The 26,597-nt window shown below is 43.6% G+C and overlaps 1 protein-coding gene across 4 annotated transcripts in view; it reads left to right on the top strand.

Annotated features, from left to right (window-relative positions):
* Positions 1-26,597, top strand: part of NDE1 (nudE neurodevelopment protein 1) — a 47,172-nt gene that overhangs the window by 2,743 nt on the left and 17,832 nt on the right. For all 4 annotated transcript variants that reach the window (XM_066382559.1, XM_066382557.1, XM_066382558.1 and 1 more), the window contains exons 2-7: positions 5,070-5,192; positions 7,291-7,444; positions 11,697-11,845; positions 22,998-23,134; positions 24,606-24,785; positions 26,061-26,152. In XM_066382559.1, the coding sequence (XP_066238656.1) occupies positions 5,110-5,192; positions 7,291-7,444; positions 11,697-11,845; positions 22,998-23,134; positions 24,606-24,785; positions 26,061-26,152 (795 nt within the window). In that variant the 5' untranslated portion in view covers positions 5,070-5,109. The remainder of the gene's footprint in view (positions 1-5,069; positions 5,193-7,290; positions 7,445-11,696; positions 11,846-22,997; positions 23,135-24,605; positions 24,786-26,060; positions 26,153-26,597) is intronic.

Raw genomic sequence — 26,597 nt, 5'->3', positions numbered from 1 at the left:
TATGAGTTATAGAAAATAGATACTTTTTGAACCACGTGTCCCAGATTAGTCTTGCATGTTGTAGCATATGCAGTTGGAGTGCCTGTTAAATTTGTCCACGATGCTGGGGCACGATGACATAATTTTGTATGGAGTACACAAGTTAGGAGACTAAATGCCTGGAGCACAGATAACATATATGTGTACAGTATCTAATTTTAAGATAGTGGCTACAAAGTTGTTTATACCAATAGTTAATACCTGCCCGTCACAGTGCCTTTTAAAACACTGTATAGGCCAAATGTAATGAGTGAATTTGACCTCTTACCAGTCTGTTTACAACCCTAGGGAGACCTTGAACTTGAATTTAAAGACAGCACTCCCCCCCCACACATACACACACACACACTTCACTTGCGCCTATGGAGATGGCCAAAACACAATATTTCTGTTCCAGCTTCTAAAGAAACCAAGTGATTGTCTTGCTTACTCTTACAGTTGAATGGCTTCAAGAGGATAAAGTTATTTGAAACTAGCTTATTAAATGCCCAGCCCACGGCAAAAAGGTGATGATAAGTCAGTAGATAACGCTGGAAGGAGAGAACCTTTGCAAGTCATCTTACCTGCTTTCTGTCACAGAGAATAATGCACATTAGAACTTTCTGAGACATTTTCACATAGCAAAAGGTACTTATATTTTTTTAAGATTTCTATTTCAAAACATGTTTAAGTTCAGCTGTTACTTCTTTTTCTTTGTTAGCCTTTAGTATATTTTTTCTCTTTTCTAAAGTTCGTTTTTAAAATATGGGGGGTTTTGGTTGAAATGCCAAGCCTGTGGTTTTTGCCCTTTAGTTGAAGGAGTCAGAGATTGTACAAACTGAGACACAGTTCAGGTCTCTGCTTAGTTCCTCCTCAGTATATGAAGTCCAAACCCAGATCTTTACCATTGGCGTGGTTGTAATTAGAGCCCCTTCCGCAATGAACGCACCTACTAAAATATCTCAAATTCATTTCTTTCCTGAGGATTAAGTTTTAAGTCTCTCTGGCCAGGATAATAATGTTTTAAGAAGCCTTTTTGTAAACTCGGCTGTTGTAAGAGTGTAAGATTAAGTGCAATAACTATATCAGATACTCTTAATCATGTAAACATGGGAAGGGGGTAGTTTTAAACAAGTCATCCTCTCTTCCAATCCCTTCTCATTAAGGAGATGCCACTTAGGTGCTGAGGGAGAGGTTTTCCCTATCCTGGTAAGCATCTAAGGGATTTATAGATATAAATTATAAACTAGTTTTCAGAGGGTCTCTTGCTTCTTGCCTTTCTTTAACCTCATATCCGCTTCCAGCTAATGGCCCATCTCTGTCTTCTTTTTGCATTTATTCCACAAGCATAAACTGAGTGCCTGCTATATTCCAGGCACTATTCTAGGCATTGGGGGTATAAAAGATGGAGAAGGTGCCTATGTTCAACAACTGACATTCCAGTGAAGGAAGATAAAAACAAAACTCATAAAGTGATAAAATAAAACAAAGGGGGGTTAATATGATAGTGAAGGCCTGGAGAGGGTATTTGGTGGTATTCAATAAGGCCTCTCTGGGGAAGACATTTTAGCTCAGGTCTGAATGGCAAGAGGGAAACCTGAGAAGAGATCTGAAGGGAAAGCATTCTAGGCAGCAAGAACAGTGAGTGCAAAGGCCCTGAGGTAGGGCAAGTTTGGTGTGTTCAAGAACAGAAAGAAGGCTGAATAGCTGGAGCATAAGCCAGTGAGAGGTAGAGAGGTGGGAACTATTGAGAGAAGTAGTCAGGGGCCAATTATGTTGAACCTTAGACATAGTTTTCCAAACAGCAAGAAAAGTCACTGTGTATTCATTGTTCCTAGTTCCTCACTTTCTCACCCTACTATACACAGACTTCCTTCCATGCCATGCATTTGTTCTTAATAAGATCATTAATGGCTACACCGTGCTCAGTTACAGTTGCACGGTCTCTATGCTGTGGACAGTGTAGACCAAGAGTCCCCAAACTACGGCCGGCGGGCTGCATGCGGCCCCCTGAGGCCATTTATCCGGCCCCCGCCACACTTCCGGAAGGGGCACCTCTTTCATTGATGGTCAGTGAGAGGAGCATAGTTCCCATTGAAATACTGGTCAGTTTGTTGATTTAAATTTACTTGTTCTTTATTTTAAATATTGTATTTGTTCCCGTTTTGTTTTTTTACTTTAAAATAAGATATGTGCAGTGTGCATAGGGATTTGTTCATAGTTGTTTTTTTTATAGTCCGGCCCTCCAATGGTCTGAGGGACAGTGAACTGGCCCCCTGTGTAAAAAGTTTGGGGACCCCTGGTGTAGACATTGGTTTGGTGACTGCATATTAGCTGTTATCTGGGCTCACTACAGTTTCTGGCTTGAGCAGGGAGCACCACGCCCAGGTTTATCCTTAACCATCACCATGTTAATTACTGTTATTTACACTCTAGGTACTCTGTTACTTTTAATTTCAGCAAACAAGACCTGGCACTCCATCTGTTAATTAGAACTCTCTTGTGACAGAATTCCAACCCTGATACAACCAAGAGAAGGAGTCAATTATCTCTCAGAGCCATAAATTAGGTACAGGTGGATGCAGAGTCTCAAACAATATCATCAGGGTCAAATCCCTCTACCTTTTGGTCCTGCTTTCCTATGTTTTGGCTTCATTCGCAGGCTGTTTCTTATGACAGGAAGATCACCACCACCCCTCTGAGCTTACCTCCTACTATCTAACAAACCCTAGTGGAAAAAGGGAATTCATTTTTTTCTTTTTTTTCATGGTTATAATTGACATATAATATTGTGTAAGTTTAAGGTATACCACATGATGGTTTTAAGCATAAATTATATATTGTAAAATGATTATCATAATAAGGTTAGTTAACACTTTCAGAGAGTTTGTTTCTTGGTAGCTCTGCAAAAGGTCTGGGTCTAGGCCAGGGGTCCCCAAACTTTTTACACAGGGGGCCAGTTCACTGTCCCTCAGACCATTGGAGGGTTGGACTAAAAAAAAAAACTATGAACAAATCACTATGCACACTGCACATATCTTATTTTAAAGTAAAAAACCAAAATGGGAACGAATACAATATTTAAAATAAAGAACAAGTAAATTTAAATCAACAAACTGACCAGTATTTCAATGGGAACTATGCTCCTCTCACTGACCACCAATGAAAGAGGTGCCCTTTCCAGAAGTGTGGCGGGGCCGGATAAATGGCCTCAGGGGGCCGCATGTGGCCCACGGGCCGTAGTTTGGGGACCCCTGGTCTAGGCACTTACTGACTTAGCTTCATTTAGGCCCCATCCTTAGGATTGGCTCATGTTGGGTTAAGTCCACCCCTGAGCCAATGATTTTCTCAGCTTGCTTTAGGCTAATCCCTGTCATTGGCTCAGCATTAGTTAGGCCCGTCCCTGAGCCAGCCGGCGGCATGAGTAGTCATATTCCTTCTCCCAGATGCAGAAGAGGATGTCAAGTTCATCTGAACCACATGGAATGAATGTAGGTTCAGTTCCTCCAAAGGAATATTGGGATGTTGGACTGAAAAACAAATCAGCAACTTAACAGCTTTCTGCTTCATTTGGCTTCTCTGCTTAAATCAAGCTTTCAGAGAAACTGTTCTGCAGAACAGGGTAGGGTAGGTGGGAGGGCACATGGCATGCTTTCTCTGAATTATGAAAGGGAGAGGAATTGGGAGAGAAGATGTGCATACAGATACTGGCTAATGTAGAGTCATCAACAAGTGCTGTGCTCGAATGTAGATATGATTGTTCGGTTCTACCAGGGATCCAGAAGTTGGTGATTGTGTCCATGTCAACACTTACATATTTAGCTGAATGATGTGTACTTCCAGCCCAAAGTATAGCTTGCTGGTTATGTCTTGCTAAGTGAGGGGTTGCATTCATTCTTTTGTCCCCAAGAACACACGCTGCAGACCGTGAGCTCCCTTGAAGGAAGGCTGGGACCTCGGAGGCACCTGATTTGGATTCCTAATGACCTTTTGACAAGCTCAGAGCCTTAAATAAATTCAGAAAATAAGCTGTTACATCCAGAGGCTATATCATCAGGAGTCTATAAAGTGACAGTTGTTAATAGAATGTTTCCTAACCTCTGTCTGGATATCTCGATAACCTCGAAGCCAAGGCCTCTGTCCCACACTCTTCTCTAGCTGCTGTCTGTCTCATTTGTCTCTTCTCACACCTGGTTCTTCAGAATCCCATGGACTTCCTCTTCCTCACCTCCCACGTACTCTTCCACCCAGTGTATTTCTCCTCCCCCTTCCACTGTGTTGAAACTATTCTTGCTCACGTTACCAGTGACCAACATTTCGCTAAGTCTGGTGGGTATTTTCCAACCCTTATCTTACCAGCTTCTCTGTTGCGTCATGGATACTGTAGAATGTTCGCCCCTTTCTACCCCTTGAAACCATTTAACTCCAGAACTGCTCATTCTTCCTGGTTCTCATCTCTCTCTCCTCCTCCTCTGTCTTCTCTGAGTACTATTTCTTTCCTCCCCCCCTTCAAACACTGGAATTCCTCAGAGTTCTATAAATAGTTCTCAGATTATCCAGTGGTTCCGTCATTAGAAAAAGGGAAGAACCGGCTATGTACAAACTCATGACTCTTAAATTTGTATCATTAGCCTGGACGTTACCCCTGAGTTTCAGATTCAGTGTCATGTCTAGATGTGTCATGAGCATGGCAAACTAATAATGTCCCTAACTGGGTTCATTGTCCTCTTGCCCCAAAGATTCTCCTTCTGCATCTCTGGTGATGGGGATGTGAGCGGAACCCGGATGCCTAAGCTAGAATCCCGGGACATTTCCTCACCTCTAGTTTCCTTACATCCCCTCCTCCCAGCATAATAAATTAGTAGATCCTGACAGTTTTATCTGTCCGTGACATGAAACATGCAGGTGGGCTATATTTTGTCTGATAGTGTTTTGGCAATGTTTTATCATTTAATCCGTTGTAAAGTTCAGGACTCCCCGCCCCCCCCCCCCCCCCCCATTAAAGATCAGCTATTTAACCAGGGTAATAATTTTTAAAACTTCTCTCCTAGGTACCATGCCACAAGAAGACTGACCTCTTCTGTTTTCACAATGGAGGAGTCTGGAAAGACGTTCGGCTCTGAGGAAGAAGCAGCTAACTACTGGAAAGAGCTGGCTATGACCTACAAGCAGAGGTCAGCTCTCCAGATTCACCCTGCTTTTTCTTCCCCTAATGACTGTAGCAGTCGTTTTTTAGGCATATTATGTGACAAGCACCGTGAAGGCATAACATGCATTATCTCAGTTAAATCTCAGAACTGCCCCATGAAAAAGTCATTATCACCCCATTTTACAAATGAGGAAACTGAGCCTAATTGAAGGCAAGTAATTTGCCAGGTCACACAACCAGTAAGTAACAGAGCTAGAATTTGAACTCCAAAACCCATGGCCCTAAGCAAACTACTACCTCCCGTCTTACTTTCTGGCCGGGTTTTCTCTGTTCCTGGATGCCTGTCCAGCTGGTGTGGGGAAAGAACTCCCTGTGCCCAGCAGCACGGGTTGTTGCAGGTAGTAAAATCAGAAGCCAGTGTTCCAGTGCCCAGCAGCACGGGTTGTTGCAGATAGTAAAATCAGAAGCCAGTGTTCCAGTGCCTAGCAGCACGGGTTGTTGCAGATAGTAAAATCGGAAGCCAGTGTTCCAGTGCCCATAGCTGGGAGTTGTGTGTACACGCCTGTTCAGCATTGTTTCTTTTCCTTCTCATGGACTCTCATCATCTCCACCTGGAGGTCTTATTCCAGTCCCTCTAATTTCTTTATTCTTAGTTTGACTTAAAGATAACTCAGTCTGGTTTAAAAATAAAACAAAACATTGCATTTTAAGAATTGAGACACTAGAATTGGGTGTTTGGAATGGGGTAGGGCAGGCGTGTGTGTGTTACGTGCTATTGAGTCGGTTCCAACTCCTGGCAGCTCTGAATGAGTGATGTCCACAGTGTCCTGTCTTCATACAGCCCCACTCAGCTCCAGTACACTCATGCCCATGGCTGCTTTTATGGAGTCAGTCCATCTCATATTTGGCCTTCCTCTTTTCCTGCTGCCTTCTATTTTCCCAGTGTTACTGTCTTTTCCAGAGAATCCTGTTTCTCATGATGTGTCCAAAGTAGCTTCAGTTTTGTCATTTTTACCTTCAGTGATGTTTCAGGCTTAATTTGCTCTAGAATCCACTTGTTAGTCATTCTGGTGGTCCATAGTTTCTATAGAGCTCTCAAATGAATCAGGTTTTTTTTATTTTTTTATTATCAGTCTCTTTCACTGTCCAACTTTCACATCTGTACATAGTAATTGGGAATACAAACATGTGGTTAATCTTAGTCTTGGTCTCTAATGACTTCTTTGCTCTTGATGATCTTTCCTAATTCTTTCGAGTCTCAGCCTTCACTTCATTTCTTGGCTGCAGTCTCTGTTTGAATGGATTACTAAACCAAAGTAAGCAAAATCTTGAATGAATTTGATTGTGTTAAAGCTATATGTTTTCACCTGACCAGGCGGTGGCGCAGTGGATAGAGTGTCGGACTGGGATGCGGAGGACCCAGGTTCGAGACCCCAAGGTCGCCAGCTTAAGCGTGGGCTCATCTGGTTTGAGCAAGGCTCACCAGCTTGAGCCCAAGGTCGCTGGCTCGAGCAAGGGGTCACTCGGTCTGCTATATCCCCCCAGTCAAGGCACATATGAGAAAGCAATTAATGAACAAACTAAGGAACTGCAACGAAGAATTGATGTTTCTCATCTCTCTCCCTTCCTGTCTGTCCCTATCTGTCCCTCTCTTTCTCTGTGTCTCTCCTACAAGAAAAAAAAAGTTATATGTTTTCTTCTATAGGCATGATTTTTGTCTTTTTTGTGGACACATTTAATAGTGGTATGATGAGTGACATTTATATATGTCCAATTTATACTTATAAATAAATCTGCAGAGGATATACAATCCAAACTGTATTTACTTCGTGTTGGGCTCAAAAATATATGTTGAGTGAATGAATGAAGAGTAAATTGGTTAAGTAATGGTTTTGTTGTCAGGCACTCCTGGGTTCAGGTCCAAGCTCTGTTTCTGACTTCTTATGTGACCTTGAGACAAGTCACTCATTTTTCTAAACCTTATCTTTTTCATCTGTAAAATGAGGATAATGATAGTTCCTGCCTCAAAAGGTAGTTGAATAAAGAGCTGACCCATGTATAAGACTCAGCAGCACGTAAGTGTCCCGTGTGTTGTTGTCTGACCTCTGGGACTTTGGCTGTAGGGCAGAGAATACACAAGAGGAGCTCCGAGAGTTCCAGGAGGGCAGCCGAGAATATGAAGCTGAATTGGAGACACAGCTACAACAAATTGAAACCAGGAACAGGGACCTCCTGTCAGAAAATAACCGCCTTCGCCTGGAGCTGGAAACCATCAAGGTGAGGGGTGAGAGGAAGCACACTCAGGCAGAGACCGGTTTCCCCTGCGGCACGGGTGACTGGAGGAGGGAGCCCTGCAGAGCGTGGGGCCGTGGCCCGGGCTCACTCCCACCTCGACATGGTGGCTGAAGGCCACACCTTATGGCCCAGGAGCTCTGTGGGGAGCAGTCACACACATGTCCCCAAGCCATTCTTGGATTGTCCATGATAATCTCATAAGGCATGTGGAAAGTAGACAGTTTTAGGGTAAAGCACGTTGCGGAAATTGCCTATCTTTATATTATAAGGTTCAGGGGTATGCTGCCCAATATGGTAGCTGCTAGGCACAAGTGACATTTAAATTAAAAAAATTTTCAGTTCCTCAGTTCTGCTAGCCACATTTCAAGAGCTCAGTAGCCACATGTCTCTAGTGTATCTGTGTGGAATGTTTCCATCATAACAGTGTTCTGTAGGTCTGTGTCTGTCTAGACCAGGATCCTCAGCCCAGGCACTAGTAACGTTTGAGGGCAGATAATTCTCCATTGTGAGGGCTAAGTTTTGCATTGTAGGATGTTTAACAGAATCCTTGATCTCCACCCGCTAGATGCCAACAGCTTCACCACCCCGAGGTGCGACAGCCAAAAATGTCTCTAGAGATTGCTAAGTATCTGGAGAGTCACTGCTCTAAAGGGCAAGACTGCCTCTTGGACATTCTGTAGGGCTTAGCATGTGATCACTAAGTGTAGCACTGTGCCCTGCAGACTATGGCTCCCAGCTCTGGCTGCTGAGCAGATCACCTGGCCAGCTTCGTAAACAGGCCCGAACCCACCCGCGCCCTGACATTCCCGTTCTCCGTGAGTCTGGGTGGGGCCCCGGCATGTCTGCATATCTTTTTATTTATTCCTAATAAAGCTCCCCATGTAAATTTTGATGAGCAGAGGTGCGAAAGAGCCAAGGCCCTGCAGTGTGCCAGTGATGGAAGGAGATGTGCTGCTCGCCTTCTGGAAGCTTCTTGGGGAAGACAAACCTAACACCAGGAGGCACTTAGGGAAAAGATGCTCAGTTACATAGTACTGCCCACGAGATGCTCCAGAGAGGGAAAGATCTGTCTGGGTTGAAGACGGCTTCATGGAGGCACCTGGAGGGACTTGAGCTAGTGTTTGAAGATGGGGTGTGTGTGCATGCACAGCCAGCAGCTTGCTGCCCGGGAGCTGATAAAGAGTTAGTTCCTCTGGACCTGCCGCAGACACGGATGAGAATGAGTGTCAAAGGGACCTCGGGAGTCCTGGCTTTACCAGCACATGGGAAAGAGTGAGACAAAGATAGATTGGCGATGGAAGGGAGGGGAGGGACAGAGGAAAGACCCCCAAAACTTGGAAAGCTGAGCAGTGGAGTTTAGGCTTTTATGTGTTGTAGACCACAGAGCCAGTGTGGCTATCTGCAGAGCAGCCTGGCCATTAGATACTGTTTACTTAGCCTTTAGTGGTTTTTATTCAACATTTCATCATGAAGGTTTTTAAGCACACACAGCACAGTTGGGAGAATTTTCCAGTAAACACCTATATGTCCACCACCCATGTTCTACCAATCACCTTTGCCATGCTTTTTATTTATTTATTTATTTTGCCATGCTTTTTATTACATATCTCTTCATCCATCAATCTGCCATATATTTTGATACATTTCAAAGTGAGTTTCAGACATCTATACACTTCCCTGTAAATACTTCAGCATGCTATTAATAACTAGAGTTAAGGGTTTCTTTATAGTTTATTCTTTTGATAAAATTTATATATTTTTCTTAATATCAACATTCAAAGCCGTGAGGCTGTAAAAGTCTGGAATTTCGATTTCTTCTGAGCATGGGCAGCTCTGGCCACATCAGGCCTGCATTCCTCCATTCAGCAAAAAGCCGGGTGGTGGTGGCTTGGACAGAGCAAGCATTCTCCATTTCACCCCGGTCCCCACTACTGCCTGCTCCCAACCTCTGACCCTGAGGGGTCAGTGTCGCTTTCTTTATTCCTCCACCTGGCCCTCTTCACTCATTTTGTTAATAGCCTGACCCCTGCACGCATCAAAGAATCACAGTTCTCAGAATGAAGGGGACTGGGGACTGGAAAACTACAGAAGGAAGATCAGTGGTGTGGCCTGTAGGTTGGAAAGGGAGGGAGGCCCTCCATGGATGCTGAATAATTGTCTAGCTATTACTAAGTAATTAATAGCTTCAGAACTGAGCCCTTGAACCTACAGGAGACCTTCATTACTACCACATGACAGATCCGTGAGACTCAGAGTATAGAGCAGGGGAAGAAATAGAAATATCTTGGAATAAAGAAGTCCCATCTGCTCATATTTGTCACCTAAAAGAAATGTATTTAACTGAATCAGACTTCTTGACAACTGGCTTATTCATCACTAGTTGAATAAAAAAGCCTGTAAGGGATCAAACAGAGCATCTATTGATACCCCCATCAGCTGACAGCTTATTATAATTAGCCCCAAATGAAAGCACAACATTGCAGCAACAGCTCTTCATGTCCACAAATCCAAAGGACGTTCTTGTATCTTTTTGCTGGTGTGGAAGCCCGTTAACTGCATCCTCTGAGAACCTGAGTTTGAATTTAGGTTAATAACTTAGGATCCTAAAAAAAATAAAAATTAAAAATAACTTAGGATCCTGCACTCTCTTGTTTTATCTGGAGGTACACCCACCTAAAGGCCGTCAGAGCCATGGGAGTTCCCTGTGCACGGGGCCTGGTCTGCCCCTGCTTGCTTCAGCAGAGACACTTCCCCTGCTCGCAGCCAGGAACAGTATCAGAGGGGACACAGCAGGCTGAGCATGTGCACTGCTCTCCCTGTCCCCACCCTGTAATTACTCTGCTTGTTCTGGGGGCGTTCCTCTTCACACTGGCTCGCCGGGCCTCTCTGGCCTAGGTACCATTATGTCATTCTAGCAACAGCTTTGTTGACTTGACTGGATAAAGGAAAGAAAGGAGTTTGCCTGGTTTTTTTAACTTTCTATTTAGAACTTGGGCCTTTCCTTTGGGAAGTGGGTGTTTTTTTTTATGTGTGTGGATGAAGAAAAGGTGGTAAGGGTGTTCGGTGAATGAGGGGAAAGAAGGAAGGAAGGGAAAGGGAAGAAGGAAAGAGAAGTCGACTCCTCTATCACCTGGATTGAAATGGTGAGGGCAGTCTAGCATAGTTGTTTTAAGAGCAGGAACCCAGGTGGCCCGGGTTGGATCTTGGCTCAGTCATTTGCTACCAGTTGACTTTGGGCCAATTAACAGCTTCAGTCTCCACATCTCTGAAATGGCATTAAATGAGGTAATTCAATTAGCCTACTGAGCCCAGAGGCTGCCACAGAGTAAATGATAAATGTTTGCTGCTACAGTTGGGCAACAATAGATCATTAAGAAGTCATCTGGGCTATTTCCTTGCCTTGGAATACACTAAGCTTCCTTTCATAATTCATAAAGATTTTTTTTCCCTCTCTGTTGCTTCCCACCCTTCCTTCCTGCCTCCTTTCTTTTCTCTCCTAGAGGTCCAGAAGTTCCTTCTAACTCCCCCATGCTCAGGGGGAGTGTCCTTAGTTATCAAACTAAGTACGTGATGTCCTGCTCTTATGGTGTGGCACATGCAGCCAAAGTCATTGTGATCCAGGGATGCCATGTGACGTGGGTTCACATTGCCCTTGTGGATGAGGCTCAGAGAGGTTGATGTGGCTTTCTGTGTCTGTGGACCCTTTGAGCAAACTGATTGCTTTGAAGATAATTGGGTGCTTCATGACAGACACCCAGAGGCTGCAAGGACCAGGTTTGGGAGGGGGCAAGATGCAAGACGCTTAGAGGGCTGGGAGGCAGGAAGCACTCGGGACATGACAGCCCCCTGTTTCTATCCTCTTCTGTCACTTGCTTAAGAGTCCACACCTGTGGAGAAGAGAGTCTAATTGCAGTTAGGCTTATTCCCTGGCTGTGGTAGGAGGGTGGGAGAGGAAGGCTGAAGCTTCTTCAGTGAATGTGATTAGAGGAGTGGTCCCATGAAGACCCTGTGATAACGGAGAGATAAGCCTTCTAAAGAAATCAGGGTACTGGCAGGCTGCAGAGTGTGGGGCGGTTGGATGTTCAGTGGCTAAAAGCAGTGTATCCACTACAACAGGAGTGTGTATGTTCCAGGATTAACCTTTAGTATTTCAAAGGAGATGACAGGGAAGGGGAAGATGAACAGCTTTTCAGAAGTCTTCAGTCATTCATTCAATGCCGATTTTGTCATTCAGGAGAAGTTTGAGACACAGCACTCCGAAGGCTACCGGCAGATCTCCGCCTTAGAGGATGACCTAGCCCAGACAAAGGCGATTAAAGACCAGCTGCAGAAATACATCCGGGAGCTGGAGCAAGCAAATGATGACTTGGAAAGAGCTAAACGGTACGTCGGGAAGGAGAAAACAGGTGTTGGAGCCTTTTGTGTCTGCTTTTTGCCGCCAGCACCTGGGTCCCAGGCACTGTAGAGTATAGAGAATTCAGCAGTGAGTGAACCTAGTCAGTGCCGCGTGGACCTTACAGTCTCATAGGCAGATGTGCACAACTTAATCACAGCAGTAAGCCCAGGAGCAAGTGACAGGATATCTTAATTTGGCCTTTGGTGAGAGAATGTCTGGCAAGGCTTCCCAGAGGAAATGCCGTGGAGGCGGAGAACCAGGGGTGCACAGGCATTACCCATGGGAAGAGTGGAGGTGAGGATGTTTCAGGCAGGAGGACAAGACCCCTGAGGATGACGGAAGGAAGCATGCCCAAAGAACAATATTTTCTAAATTGATATTTTTGTTTAACAGAATAACAACAGTAGTAACTAAAATTTATTGAGAAAATACTTCTTAAACTTAGATAAAAATTACACACAGTGACATGGACTGCTATTAAGTGCATGGTTCCAGCACTTTGGACAAATGTATGTATTCATGTAACTCACACGCCTGTTCAGACATGGACCCTTTTCATTGCCTCCTCCCAGTTTCTTGCATTATTTTTGTTGGTTTCTTTAGAGCTCCCATGCTGAACTTTTTAGTCTAATTAGTTAGTGTACCACTTCAGGTAAAAATATCACAACCTTGCAGTCTTATCATTTCATTTACCTTCCGCAAACTTTATGCTGTAATTGTAATCACCCATTATTACATTTACAAATGCTGTGGATTCCACCACACGTTGTTGTAATTTTTGCTTCAAAGAGCCAAGTATATGTTAAAGAAATTAAAGAGGGTGAAAAGATAGCCTTCTATATTTATCTCCGTATTCACCGTTTCTGGTTTACTCCTTCCTGAGGCTCTGGGTTTCCCTCTGGTATCGTTTCCCTTCAGCTTGGAGAACTTCCCTGAAGAGTCTTGTAGTGTGCGTCTGCTGCTGATGAATTCTCCTAGTTTTGATCCTGAAAATATCTTTTTATTTCCCTTCATTTAAAAAAAATATTCTCTTAAATAGACTATGTTTTGTTTTGTTTTAAAGCAGTTTTAGGTTCACAGCAATATTGAGAGAAAAGTGCAGAGTTTCTTTCTGTATGTCCCCTGTTCCCACACATGTACAACCTTCCCAACTATGGACATCACATCATCCACTAGAATGGTGTATTTGTTATGATCGGTGAACCTACTTGGCACACCATTATCACCCAAAGCCTCTACTTTACATTGTGTTTCACTCTTGGTGTTCTGCGCTGTGTGGGTTTGGACAAATGTTATGATGACGTGTATCCATCATGTTATTATACAGAATAGTCTAACTGCCCTAAAACAACCCTGTGCTCTGCTTATTCGGCTCTCTCTCCCACTAATCCCTCTTAACCCTGATCTTCATAGTGTTGCCTTTTCCAGAATGTGATATAGTTGGAATTAAAGAGTATGTAGCCTTTTTGTATTTGCTTCTTTTATTTAGTAACCTGCATTTAAGGTTCTTTCATGCCTTTTCATAGCTCATTTCTCTGTAGCACTGAATAATATCCCATTGTCTGGATGCACCACAGTGTATTCCTCCACGCAAACACTTCCTAATTGTAAACATGTAAATTAAGTGGAGGTGTGAGGTTCTAAGTAACTCTAGAGGAAGCATACACCAGCTCAAGTACACGTCATTCATGTGACTCATCATGGCTAGTCCTAGGAACTCTTTGTTCTTTATGTGAGTTTATGAATACTCATGTATATATTTGCATCGATGAGGATTCATCCAACAACAAAAAGTTTCATCTTTGGTAACAGTTTCACAGATGTCATTTGTGGTTCCAACAAATATTAGAATTATTTGTTCTAGTTTTGTGGAAAATGCAGTTGGAATTTTAATAGATACTGTGTTGAATCTGTTCGTTGCTTTGGGTAGTATGGACATTTTAACTATTCTTTCAACCCATGAGCAAGGAATATCTTTCCATTTATTTGTGTCTCATTCAGTTTCTTTCATCAGTGTCTTACAGTTTTCAGTGAGAGGTTTTTCACCTCCTTGCTTAAATTTGTTCTTAGGTATTTTATTCTTTCTGATGCAATTGTAAATGGGATTGTTTTCTTTTTTCTTTCATGAGAGGAGGGGAGGCAGAGACTGACTCCCGCATGTGCCCCGACCGAGATCCACCCAGCACGCCCACTAAGGGATGATGCTCTGCCCTTAGCTCTGTTGCAACCAGAGCCAATTTTTAGCACCTGAGGTGGAGGCCATGGATCCATCCTTGGCACCCAGGGCCAACTCACTCCAGTTGAGCATGGCTGCAGGAGGGAAAGAGAAGAGAGAGGTGGAGAGAGAGAGAGGCAAGAGGGGGAAGGGTGGAGAAGCAGATGGACGCTTCTCCTGTGTGCCCTGACCGAGTATCAAACCTAGGACATCCACATGCTGGGCTGACGCCCTACCACTAAGCCAACCCGCCAGGGCCAAGATTGTTTTCTTAATTTCTCTTTCTGATAGTTTGTTATTAGTGTATAGAAATGCCACAGATTTCTGTGTATTGATTTTGTATCCTGCAACTTTACGGAATTAATTAACTCATTCTAATAGTTTTTTGGTGGATTCTTTTGGGTTCTCTATATAGTATCATGTCATTTGCAAATAGTGAGAATTTTACTTCTTCATTTACAATATGGATGCTTTTTGTTTCTTTTTTTTTTTTTTTTTTACATAATTTGCTATGGCTAGAACTTCCAGTACTATGTTGGAAAACAGTAGCGAGAGTGGACATTCTTGTTTTGTTCCTGATCTTAAAGAGAAGAAAGCATTCAGCTTTCCACTGTTGAGTATGAGCTGTGGGTTTGTCATATATGGCCTTTATTGTGTTGAGGTACATTTCCTCTGTACCCACTTTTTTTTTTTTTTTTTTTTTTAAATTTTATTTATTCATTTTAAGAGAGGAGACAGAGAGAGAGGGAGAGAGAGAAACAGAGAGAGAGAAGGGGGGAGGAGCTGGAAGCATCAACTCCCATATGTGCCTTGACCAGGCAAGCCCAGAGTTTCGAACCGGCGACCTCAGCATTTCCAGGTCGATGCTTTATCCACTGCGCCACCACAGGTCAGGCCTGTACCCACTTTTTGAGAGTGTTTTATCATAAATGGATGTTGAATTTTTTCAAATGCTTTTTCTGTATTTATGAAGATGATCATAAGATTTTTATCCTTCATTTTGTTAAGGTGGTATTTCATGTTGATTAATTTGGAGATGTTGAACCATTCTGGCATTCCCAGGAATAACTCCCACTTGATAGTGGTGTATGATCCTTTTTAATGTATTATTGAATTTTGTTTGCTAATATTTTTTGAGGCTATTGGCTTATAATTTTTTTCTTTTTTTAACTTTTTTTTTTTTAATTTATTGATTTTAGAGAGAGAGGAAGGGAAAGAGAGAGACAAAGAGAGAAAGAGAAACACCAGTCCCACCAGTCCACTATTCCACTCAGCCATGCATTCGCTGGTTGGTTCCTGCATGTGCCCTGGGCATGGATTGAACCCACAACCTCAGTGTGTTGGGATGACTCTAACCACCTGAGCTACTGGCCAGGCCTTCTAATTTTCTTTTTTTGTGCTGTCCTTTTCTTTTTTTGATATTAGTGTAATGCTGGCCTCATAAAATAAGTTTGGAAGCTTTTCTTCCTCTTCAGTTTTTTGGAAGAGTTTATGAAGGGTAGGTATTAAATCTTTGAATGTTTGGTAGAAATCGTGTGAAGCTCTCTGGTACAGGACTTTTGTTTGTTGGGAGGCTTTTGATTGCTGATTCAATCTTACTAGGAATAAGTCTATTCAGATTTTCTGTTTCTCCTGATTCAGTCTTAGAAGATTGTATATTTCTAGAAATTTACCCATGTCTTCTAAGTTGTCCAGTTTGTTGATGTATAATTATTTGTAGTATCTTATAATTCTTTGTATTTCTCTGAGTTGTAACTTCTTTAATTTTTTATTTTGTTTATTTGAGACTTCTCTCTGTAGGCAGTGCCTGGGTTAAAATGAGGTAGGTTTTGTAGGCTTGAAATGTTTGAAGTATTTATATGTACAGAAAAGTAAAAATAAATACTATGTTAAGACAAACATCTAAGTTATATTTAATAGGTAAATAAATGTACCTGTTCCAACTTACATACAAATTCAATTTAAGAACAAACCTACAGAACCGGTCTCATTTGTAACCTGGGGACTGCCTGTATTTCTTGACTAGTCTAGCTAAAGGTTTGTCAATTTTGTTTTTCTTCTCAAAGTACCAGCTCTTAGTTTCATTGATTTTTCTATGGTTTTTAGTGTCTATTTTATTTATTTTACTTAAAAAAATTTTTTTAAGATTTTTATTTATTGATCTGAGAGAGAGAGAGAGAGAGAGAGAGAGAGAGAGAGAGGGAGAGGAGGAGCAGGTAGCAATTAACTCGCAGTTGCTTCTTGTATGTGCCTTGACTGGGCAAGCCCAGAGTTTCAGACTGGTGACCTCAGTGTTTCAAGTTGATGCTTTATCCACTGTGCCACCACAGGTCAGGCTAATTTATTTTTTATCTGATCTTTATTATTTCCTTCCTTCTAACTTTGTTCTTTTTCTGGTTCCTTTTGGTGTAAAGTTTGATTGTTTATTTGAGTTTTTTCTTCTTTCTTGAGGTGGGCTAAATACTCTTTTTTCCACTGAGTTGAACTCAACTCTATTTTATGTAACCTCTCATATACCCTGGGATCTAATTCTGGATTCTCTATTTTGGCCCAGTATATAATCTGTGAATTACTATACCAAAACCATAATGACTTGATTACTGTGGCTTTATAGTATGTTCTGATTTCTGGCAAGCCACTGGCATACCATCTGTCCCACCCATATACCACTGATCAAAGCAAGTCACCTGGCCAAGCCATGTCAAGGCTTGTACCTTCCCACCCACAGTGAGGCCATAGCAGGGGTGTGGATGCAGGAAGGGTGGAGAATTGGGACCAGTAGTGTAGTCTCACATGAAGAGATTGTGCATTTGTATGGTCCAAAAGTAACATACAAAGGGATAGAGTTTTAAATGCAAATTCAAGCAAATAAAAATAGAAATTCGTATTATTCCCTTCTTTTTTCACAAAAGAGCGTTTTGTACACGTTATACATCTTTTTCACGTAACAGTGGACCTTGGTGATCTTTCTGTGGTTTTTTGTGTTTTTTTTGTGTATTTTTCTGAAGTGAGAAGCGAGGAAGAAGCAGACAGACAGACTCCCGCTTGTGCCCAACCGGGATCCACCCAGCATGCCCACCATGGGGCGATGCTCTGTCCATCTGGGGCGTTGCTCCACTGCAATTGGAGCCATTCTAGTGCTTGAGGTGGAGGCCATGGAGCCGTCTTCAGCACCTGGGCCAACTTTGCTCCAATGGAGCCTTCAGAGAGACAGGAGAGGGGGAAGGGTGGAGAAGCAGATGGGAGCTTCTCCTGTGTGCCCTGGCTGGGAATCGAACCCGGGATTTCCATACATCGGGCCTACGCAGCGATCTTTCTGTATTTGGACACAGCAGTCTGGGGTTTTTTTGTCCCCAAGTACGTAATAATCTATTGTATGGTTGGCATTGTATCATATAATAATAATTTATCCAGTCCCCTATGGACAGGGTATCTGCTTCATTTCCATTCCTTTGCAGAAGTAAGCACTGCTGGGATGAAGGTGAGCATTGCTTGCACAGATGTGTCTGTAGAATAAGTTCCTAGAAGTGAAATTTCTGGGTCAAACTCATGCACATGTCTCCTGGGCTTGGTAGAGTGGCCTAGTACAGTAGGTGTCCTATAGGGTCCAGTGGCACCTCCCTATTCACCAGTGCTGGGCACATTCCAGGTCCCCCCCCCCCCATGTGGGCTCTGTACATCCTCCTGTTGTAATTGAGCCTTCTTTGCTATTGGCACAGTAATGGGAGGGATTTACCTCTAAGCCAATCAACTGTAAGGACTGGCTGCAACCAATGGAACAGGATTTGCTTTAGTGGGGCTGTGGTGCCTGCTGAGTCTGCCCGTTGAGTGTGTTGCTTGTAGAGTGTTTGGGTGCATTTCAAAATGGTCTGAAGTGCCCATGGGGTGCAGAGGCTCGGGGAGATGCAGACCAAGGCCAGCTGTTTCCTGCGCTCTGCCCAGGGCCACCTGGCATGAGCTACGAAGTGATCTGCAGATGGCTGTGACTTGTGCTGGACTTGGAGTTGGCCAGGAGAGGGCAAGCTGTGAAGCAAGGCCGGCTGCCTCTGGTGCCAGACCTGGGTGCTAGCTGCTGCTTGTTTGAGAGAGATTAGGAATGTCTAAAGCATGAGTCAGGACAGGCCGTTCATACGGAAAAGCCACTGAACTCAGCTTGGGTGGACTGGCAAAGGTTGGGTGGGGTTCAGTCTCAGGGACTCACCAGGGCAGGTAGAACAGTGTTAGCCAGGTTGATGGAGACAAAGATATGGCACCCACCTGCTGGCTCTGTGAGGGGAGGGCTTATCAGAGAAACCATGGTCTCTATCAGCCTTTCTCTCTGGTAGAAAGCAGCCCCTCCAACTCTCACTGTGATGCCAGACAATTCAGTTTCTTCCCGTATGTCTCTGATGCCTTTCAAACTGTTGCCTCAGCACTGGAGCTGAGAAGGAGTGGGCCCAAGTAATCTGCATGTGAGCTCTTTAATAGGAACACCTGGGACCCCAGCAGCCCTTCGTCTCACTCAGCCACGATACCTGCCAGTTTTTACAGCCAGAAGTTGTGGAGACTTCTCTTCCTGGCACCAGAACCCTGGGATAGGGTCCTGATGTGAAGCTTGGGACCACTTGCTCCCCAGGTGGGACCTCTGCAGCCAAGATACCCCTCCAGATACTTATCCACTACCTGTGGGTGTGGGACCAGCCCATCCCACATCTCTGGCCCTCTTTCCAGTCTCAGTGTCATCTTCTTTATATCCTTAGTTGGAGGACTCCCATTCAGCTAGATTTCAGGCAGTTCTGAGGGATTGTTGTTCTGTAGTTGTAATTTTGATGTTATTTTCTTTTCTTTTCTTTTCTTTTTTTTTTTTTTTTGCTTTTACTGGAATTGCATTGGTTCGCATTTTGGCCAAGTGCTAAATATAGTTGAATATTAAAATCAGATGAGGTAGAGGCCCCAGTCACCTTTATACAATGAATAAAATTCTGAAACACTCAATTTTTATTTTTTAAAAATCTTGTAAATCATTACAATTTTATTATAAAATGTTAGTAATTATATTTGGAAAACTTGACTGTCTGCTGTAGAACAATAATATCTCAGCACTATCAGCTGTTTGCTTGTTATGGACCCGACGCTGAACCTCTGGAAAACTGAAAGGCTCACATTAAACCGAGGAGGGGATAGCCTTGTGCGGGGATAACCCTGAAAGATTTGGGGCCTAATTGGAAGTAACTAAAAATTAAATACATTCCTTAAAGGTAATTTTATTTAATATACCAAAAAATTCTACAAAGATTAAAATTGACTTAATCTAATTTTACTCTTCTATGTGTTATTATTGCATAGCTCTTTTTATTTTTATTTTATTTCTGATGAAAAACCGTAATGTCAGATTTACTGTCTTTACTTTTTAAGTGTGGAATTCAGTAGTGTCAACTGTATTCACAGGTTTGTGCAACAGATTTCCACTTTGTCATCTTCCAGCATTGGGTTTCTAAACTCAACAAACACTAATTTTCTCCTTTCCCCCCAGCCCTTTGTAATTACCTCTCTACTTTTTAAAAAAAATTTTTTCCATTGAAGATTTTATTTATTGATTTTATTAGGGGTGGGGGTGGGGAAGGAATGAGAACTATCAACTCACAGTTGCTTTACTTCAGTTGTTCGTTGGTTGCTTGTCGTATGTGCCTTCACCCGGCAAGCCTGGGGTTTTGAACCAGTGACCTCGGCATTCCAGGTTGATGCTCTATCCACTGCACCACCACAGGCCAGGCTACCTTCCTACTTTCTGTTTCTATGATTTTGGACCACCTTAGAATACTCCATGTGGGTGGACCATACAGTATTTGTCCTTTGATGACTGTCTTGGTCTCTTAGCATAATGTCCTTGAGGTTCATTTATTGTATATTGTAGGATGTAACAGGATATCTTCCCTTTTAAAGGCTGTATAATATTCCACTGCATGTATATATCACATTTTCTTTATGCATTTATCTGTTGATGGACATTTGGTTTGCTTCCACTTTTTGGCTGTTGTGAATAATGCCGGTATGAATGTGTGTACAAATATCTATTTGAGATTATACCTTCAGTTCTTTTGGGTGTATGCCCAGAAGTGATTGCTGCATCATATGGTCTTTCTTTCTTTCTTCCTTCCCTTCCCTTCCCTTCCCTTCCCTTCCCTTCCCTTCCCTTCCCTTCCCTTCCCTTCCCTTCCCTTCCCTTCCCTTCCCTTCCCTTCCCTTCCCTTCCCTTCCCTTTCTTTTAGCGAGAGAGAGAGAGACAGACAGGAAGGGAGAGAGATGAGAAGCATCAACTCATATTTGTGGCACCTTAATTGTTCATTGATGGCTTTCTCATATGTACCTTGACCAGGGGGCTCCAGCTGAGCCAAAGATATCTTGCTTAAGCCAGGGACCTTGGGCTCAAGCCATCAACCTTTGGGCTCAAGCCAGCGACCATGAAGGGTCATGATGATCTCATGCTCAAGCCAGTGATGCTGTGCTCAAGCTGGTGAGCCCGTGCCCAAGCCAGATGAGCCCACACTCAAGCCAGCAACCTTGGAGTTTCGAACCTGGGTCGTCAGCATCCCAGGCTGATGCTCCCACTGCGCCACCAGCTGGTCATTCTATTTTAAATTTTTTAAGGAACCTCCATGCTATTTTTTATAATGGCTGCTCCATTTTACATTCTAACCAGTAGTAAACAAATAGTCCAACTTTTCTGCATCCTTGCCAACATTTATTATTTTCTGTTTTTGTAGAGTGGCCACTGTGATGGGCATGAGGTAATACATAGACTTTTTTTTTTAAAACTTTTTTTTAAAATTATTTTATTTATTCATTTTTAGAGAGGAGAGAGAGAGAGAGAGAGAGAGAGAAGAGAAGAGAGAGACAGGGGGGAGGAGCTGGAAGCATCAACTCCCATATGTGCCTTGACCAGGCAAGCCCAGGGTTTCGAACCGGCGACCTCAGCATTTCCAGGTTGACGCTTTACCCACTGCGCCACCACAGGTCAGGCAATATACATAGACTTTTAAAAGCGTTTATTGGCTCAAAGGGGACATGTTCTCAATTATCTAACAGCATTTGCTAAAACTGTTTTTAAACTATTTTCAAGTTCTCAATAACTGCACATGAGCTTATAGCTTTCACAGTCATGTGAATTATAGCATTTACTCTTATGATAATAAATATGCTTTTATACATTAGTTGACAGGATTTCAATATATAAGACACATAAAGTTATTTTCACTCACGTTTCAACTAGGATGCTTACTTTTAGTTGAAAGTAAATATTCGCATAGTAACAATAAATTTAAGTGCGGTGCCCTGCTGGTATCACCACATCGATTATATACGATTATATACGATTATCATTGATCCACACAGGTTAGGATTACCAGGAATAGGAAGTTGGTTTTCAATTCTGGCATTGCAGAAGCAAGTAATAGATTTTGACCAAATACTGAGTTTAAATTTCTGATCCAGGTGGAATTTATCTTGGTATGTTATGAGGCATGGGTCCAACATTAGTTTTATCCGGGTGGCTAACCAGTAGTCCTCACACCTAGCATTGAACTTGCCATATTTCATTAGTGTTTGTAATGAAATTCTCATGTGTGTTTTGTCTTTATCATAAATTCTCATGAGTATTTTGTCTTTTTCGTTGCTGTTTGACATGTCAGCCTCAGGGTCATTTTAACTAATTCCAGTGTATGATTCCTTTGTTGTTTTTCTTCAGGCACTTTTGGTAACTTTATCTTATTTATCTCTTAAGACCCTTTGAGGGTAGGTACTAAGATGACTCAATCTGGATGCAGTAGGATGTGTTAAGTGAATTAATGAATAAATCCCATTTGCTATAGAAGGCCCAGTGGCCCAGTGATATTAAGTTACTCAAGGACAGTTAGCTAGTCTTTCTTTAATTTCTTTTGATTTTAGAGAGAGACAGAGAGAGAGACAGAAACATCCATCTGTTTCTTTATGTCCCCTGACCAGGGATCGAACCATGGATCGAACCATTAACCAACTGAGCTAACCGACCAGGGCCACTTAGCTAGTCTTAAGTGGAAGAGCCAGGTGTTAACTCCTGGGTTTCACTCCCAACATGCTTCTAATCACCACGAGATACAGTGAGCAGGATGTTAAAGGTTTTCTGGAGACAAACATGGGGTCAGTAATAAAAATTGCTAACATTTATTGAGCCCTTACGTGTAAAACATCTGTTGTGTGCTTCCTGTGTCACTCTGCTTGTCCCCACTCCACCCCGGCCCTCTGTGGAGGCACTGTTGCTGTCCCCGCTCTGCAGAGGAGGAAACTGTCTGCATCTGTGCAGGCTGCCTTCTCTGTGTCTCAGCGCTCACAGGTTCTTTATGACAGCACTTCCCACTGCCTGGAACACAGCGTTCCAGTGAAGTGTCCACACTGTTCACAACAGGCGGTGGTTAACAGAGCATCTGGGCTGCAGCTAGGCATTTTGAACTTTTTAAATTTGTTATAGTAACTGAGAAATTAAAGATGGTCTCTTCTGTCTGTTCAAATGCACATTATTACACTATGTATGCATTTTAGAATATTCTGAATACTGTTTGCGGTGTGCATCTTTAAGAGAAGGTGCACCTGTTGGCAATCGACTGGGCCTGTATGTCGGCCCTGATAAGGCCTGGGCTCACTGCTAAATTTTGTTTGGACATTATCTGGTTTGTTCCTCAGGACAGCCTGTGCACCTCATGAGCTGAGAGAGTTCTCATCCTGCCGGTGAAGAGCCCAGGTCCCGGAAGATCAAGGGGCTGGCTTGGCCCCTTGGGTCCATGGCACCCAGGAAGTGCTAGTGTTAGCACTCACGCCTTCACGTATCTGACCCTCTCGCCTCCCAGGTGAGGCGGCACCAGGTGGATGCTGCCGATTGCTCTCTTGGGCAACTTTGCCTTTCTCTTCCCCAGGGCCACAATCATGTCTCTGGAAGACTTTGAGCAGCGCTTGAATCAAGCCATTGAAAGAAATGCCTTCCTGGAGAGCGAGCTTGATGAGAAGGAGAATCTCCTAGAATCTGTTCAGCGACTGAAGGATGAAGCCAGAGGTCAGGAGGCCTGAGCTCTATTCTGTATGCCCGTACCAACACTGTCCCCTTGCCTGACCCAATAGCATTGCCTGGTGTTACCTTCACTGGAAGGCTGCGCCCTGCTTGGCACAGAGGCTGTCTGGTCAGAGCGGGTTGTGCAGCCACGCTGAGCGAGCTCTAGCCATGGTTCCCACCCCTTGCTAAGAATCGTCAGATGTTCAGCCTGGAGAGACCCCTTGTGGGTATTTAAACCCACCACCAGCTTATGCTCAGGAGGAGCACAAGAGTTTTCAGAGGAAAATTTCTGTTGATGGAATTGCGAGCTAGCCCATTATTTTTGTAACTTGATGGCAGCCGATTCATGTGGCTTGCAACTCTGAAACTTCATCAGATTGGCAGTCCCAGAGGTAGAGCTTTCAAACTGTAATAACACATTAGTGCATCGTCCAAGTGGGATGCACAAGAGATTCTTTAATAGGTTCCAAGTAATTGTTTGTAACATTGATTTCTAATGTATGGCCAATAGAAGGGAGATTAAAAAGAAAAACTCATTTAAAAGGTAGTCGTTCCTGAATGCCCATCAGTAAGGAATTGGTTAAATAAAATTACATAGACTTACTTTGTGGAATGTTAATCAGTTGTTAAAACTAACTAGGTGTAGGCTAGGCCTGTGGTGGCACAGGGGATAAAGCGTCGACCAAGAATGCTGAGGTCGCCAGTTTGAAACCCTGGGCTTGCCTGGTCAAGGCACATACAGGAAGCAACTACTACGAGTTGATGCTTCCTACTTTCCCCCCCTACTTCTTTCCCTCCCCCCTTCCCTCCTCTTACCTCTCTCCTCTCTCTAAAAATCAAATAATAAAATCTAAAATGTAACTAGGTATAGCTATAAATGTGGATGTAGAAGAATTTCGGAGGAAGATAAGTCATTGATAGTAGATGTATGTTTCTGTTTATGCTAAACAAAAACTTAAATGCTTAATAGATACACACGTACACACAGGGTGGGACAAACGGAGGTTTACAGTTGTGAGATGTGAAACAGTTTATTCTTGAAATTATTAATTATTGTGTTATTTTCCATACGAACATCTGTAAACCTCCATTTGTCCCACTCTGTATAGATTGTATGTATGAAAATGCAGAGGAAGGGGGTTGGGAAGCGCTCTGTGTTACAATGATTATGGGTGAGGAGGGCATTTGGAGATGGCTTGGGAAGCATATTTTTTCACTTAGTATTCCATATACCCTGCCATGTTGGAATTTTTTTGAGATTATGAAAGCATTAGTGTATCACTGTTACAGTTAAAACTTTTTAAACCTTTCTTTACTTGAGAAAAATCAAGTAGTTTTATAAGCCTGCTAGGCAGTATCCTCTGGGTTTCGTGTCATTCAGGGTTTCCTCCTGGAGCTTCTCACCTTGATCCTCATTTTTCCTTCCCTCCTCACCCAAAGCAAGGACTTAACCCGATTCATTTTCCTGGCCCAGATTTGCGGCAGGAATTGGCTGTGCAGCAAAAGCAGGAGAAGCCCAGGACCCCCATGCCCAGCTCGGTGGAAGCTGAGAGGACAGACACAGCTGTGCAGGCCACTGGCTCCGTGCCGTCCACTCCCGTGACTCATCGGGGACCCAGCTCTAGCTTCCCCACGCCAGGGGCATTCAGACGTGGTAAGGGGAGTGGAGTTGGAGGGCTTTCTTTGCTTCACAAAGCTTTCCTGGGTGAGAGAGAAATTGGACCAGGCTGGACAGCAGGGAGCAAACTGGGGTGCTCCCACGGCAGGGCACTGAGGTTAGTGAGGAGAGCCTTGTGGGTTTGAGGCAATAGAGAGAGGTGGAGTCTGTGGTAAACTGGAAAACGGAAACCTCGTCCAGTGGGGGTTCTGCTCCTACCACAAGAAATATGGGCCCAGCATTAGCAGACATTTTCATTCTTCACTAGAAGCCAGAAATCCTCTTGTTGAGTATGAACTACCCCAAACTTAAGATGTCAGTAACCAAATAAGAAACATTTTGTGGGTCCAACAATATGTCCAGTTGGCAATGGAGCTAGTGTAACCTGTGCCATGTTGTAAGAAACCAGGGATTGGAGGTTTCACCCCAGTCCCTTTGCCAGCTGATTAACTGTGAGATTCTTAAGGGTCACGTGATAGCAAATAATAATAATAAACAGTTATTGAGTGCTCAGTATGTGTAGTCACTGTGCTCCAAGTGCTTTGCATATGTATATATATGACTGACTGAATTCTCTCCACAGGCCCAGGTGCAGGTACTGAGGGTGCTCCCCCCATTTGATGATTGAGGAGCTTGTCACCCAGCTAGGGAATGGCAGGCTGGGGTTCAAGCATAGGCGGGCTGGCTCCAGGGCTTCCACTTACCGCCTTACCCCTTAGCTTGTCCCTGGGGTGAAGAGATCAGTGAGATTTCCAGAATCCCAGTCTAGAGCTGTGTTTTCCACACTTTAGCAGGCACGGGAGTCAGCTGGCATCCGGTTCCAGTGCACCTCAGGTTCAGCAGGTCTGGGTGGGGCCGGAGATCTGTTTCCGAGTAGGGCCCAGTGACCCTGTGCTGCTGGGCCTGGCCCTGCTTTAAGGACGAGGCCGTCGAGCAGAGCCCCGACACGTGTGGTGGGCACAGAGGGCTCCTCATGTTCACCAGCTGTGTGGATGGAATTCCTAGGGTTTCAGGAGGCCTTGTATTGATTTTGTTTTGAAAGAATAACGTGAAAACATTTAATATAGTCATTTTAATGCTGTTAAAGGTTTGTCATCAAATAGCCTCCTACTGTGTGAGACAGTTAGCTATTGAGCGGAACAGGACAGCATCCAGAATCCAAGGCAAGCATGTCTCCCGTCATCTGCCCCTGGGGTTTTGCAGTTAGAGATGTCAGCACACAGACTTGGGGCCATGGGTCAGGGTTCCATGTGCTTCCTTTGGCTCACCCAGGTCTGGATGACTCCACGGGGGGGACCCCCCTCACGCCTGCGGCCCGGATATCGGCCCTCAACATCGTGGGAGACTTGCTGCGGAAAGTAGGGGTAAGATCAACGGGCGGCCCCTGGGGTTTGGTGTGGCTCCCAGCATGGATGTTTGCGAGGGATGACCTTACCAGTTTCCTTCCCATTTATCAGGGTTCATGAGGTCTAGGTGTAGCTCTGGGTCTGCCGCGTCCCTCAGAATCATAGGAGCTTCTGTGGGCCGTTACTGACAAACACCCAGAGCCCTGACTCTCAGTCCTCCCTTTGATCCCAGGGTAGATCTTCCTTTCTGTGTCGTTTTTCCTTGGAATTTGGGAAGTTCGGATGGTGTCTGTGATTACTCTTTTTAACTTGAACTGAGAAACATTTAAAAATTGTCTTCTCTCTATTTCTCAGGGAGTTAAAATCTCAAAAGGCTAGGGTAGGCAACCTGACTTTATAGGTTTTATATTAATTAAAGGGAAGGATTCTTTTGTGCTTAAATAACATAGGTATTCTTTGTAGT

Source organism: Saccopteryx leptura, chromosome 4 (genome assembly GCF_036850995.1).
Source record: "Saccopteryx leptura isolate mSacLep1 chromosome 4, mSacLep1_pri_phased_curated, whole genome shotgun sequence".
In the NCBI taxonomy this organism is placed as follows: domain Eukaryota; kingdom Metazoa; phylum Chordata; class Mammalia; order Chiroptera; family Emballonuridae; genus Saccopteryx; species Saccopteryx leptura.
Note: the sequence above shows the minus strand (reverse complement) of the source record. Positions and strands in the feature narration are given on the sequence as shown.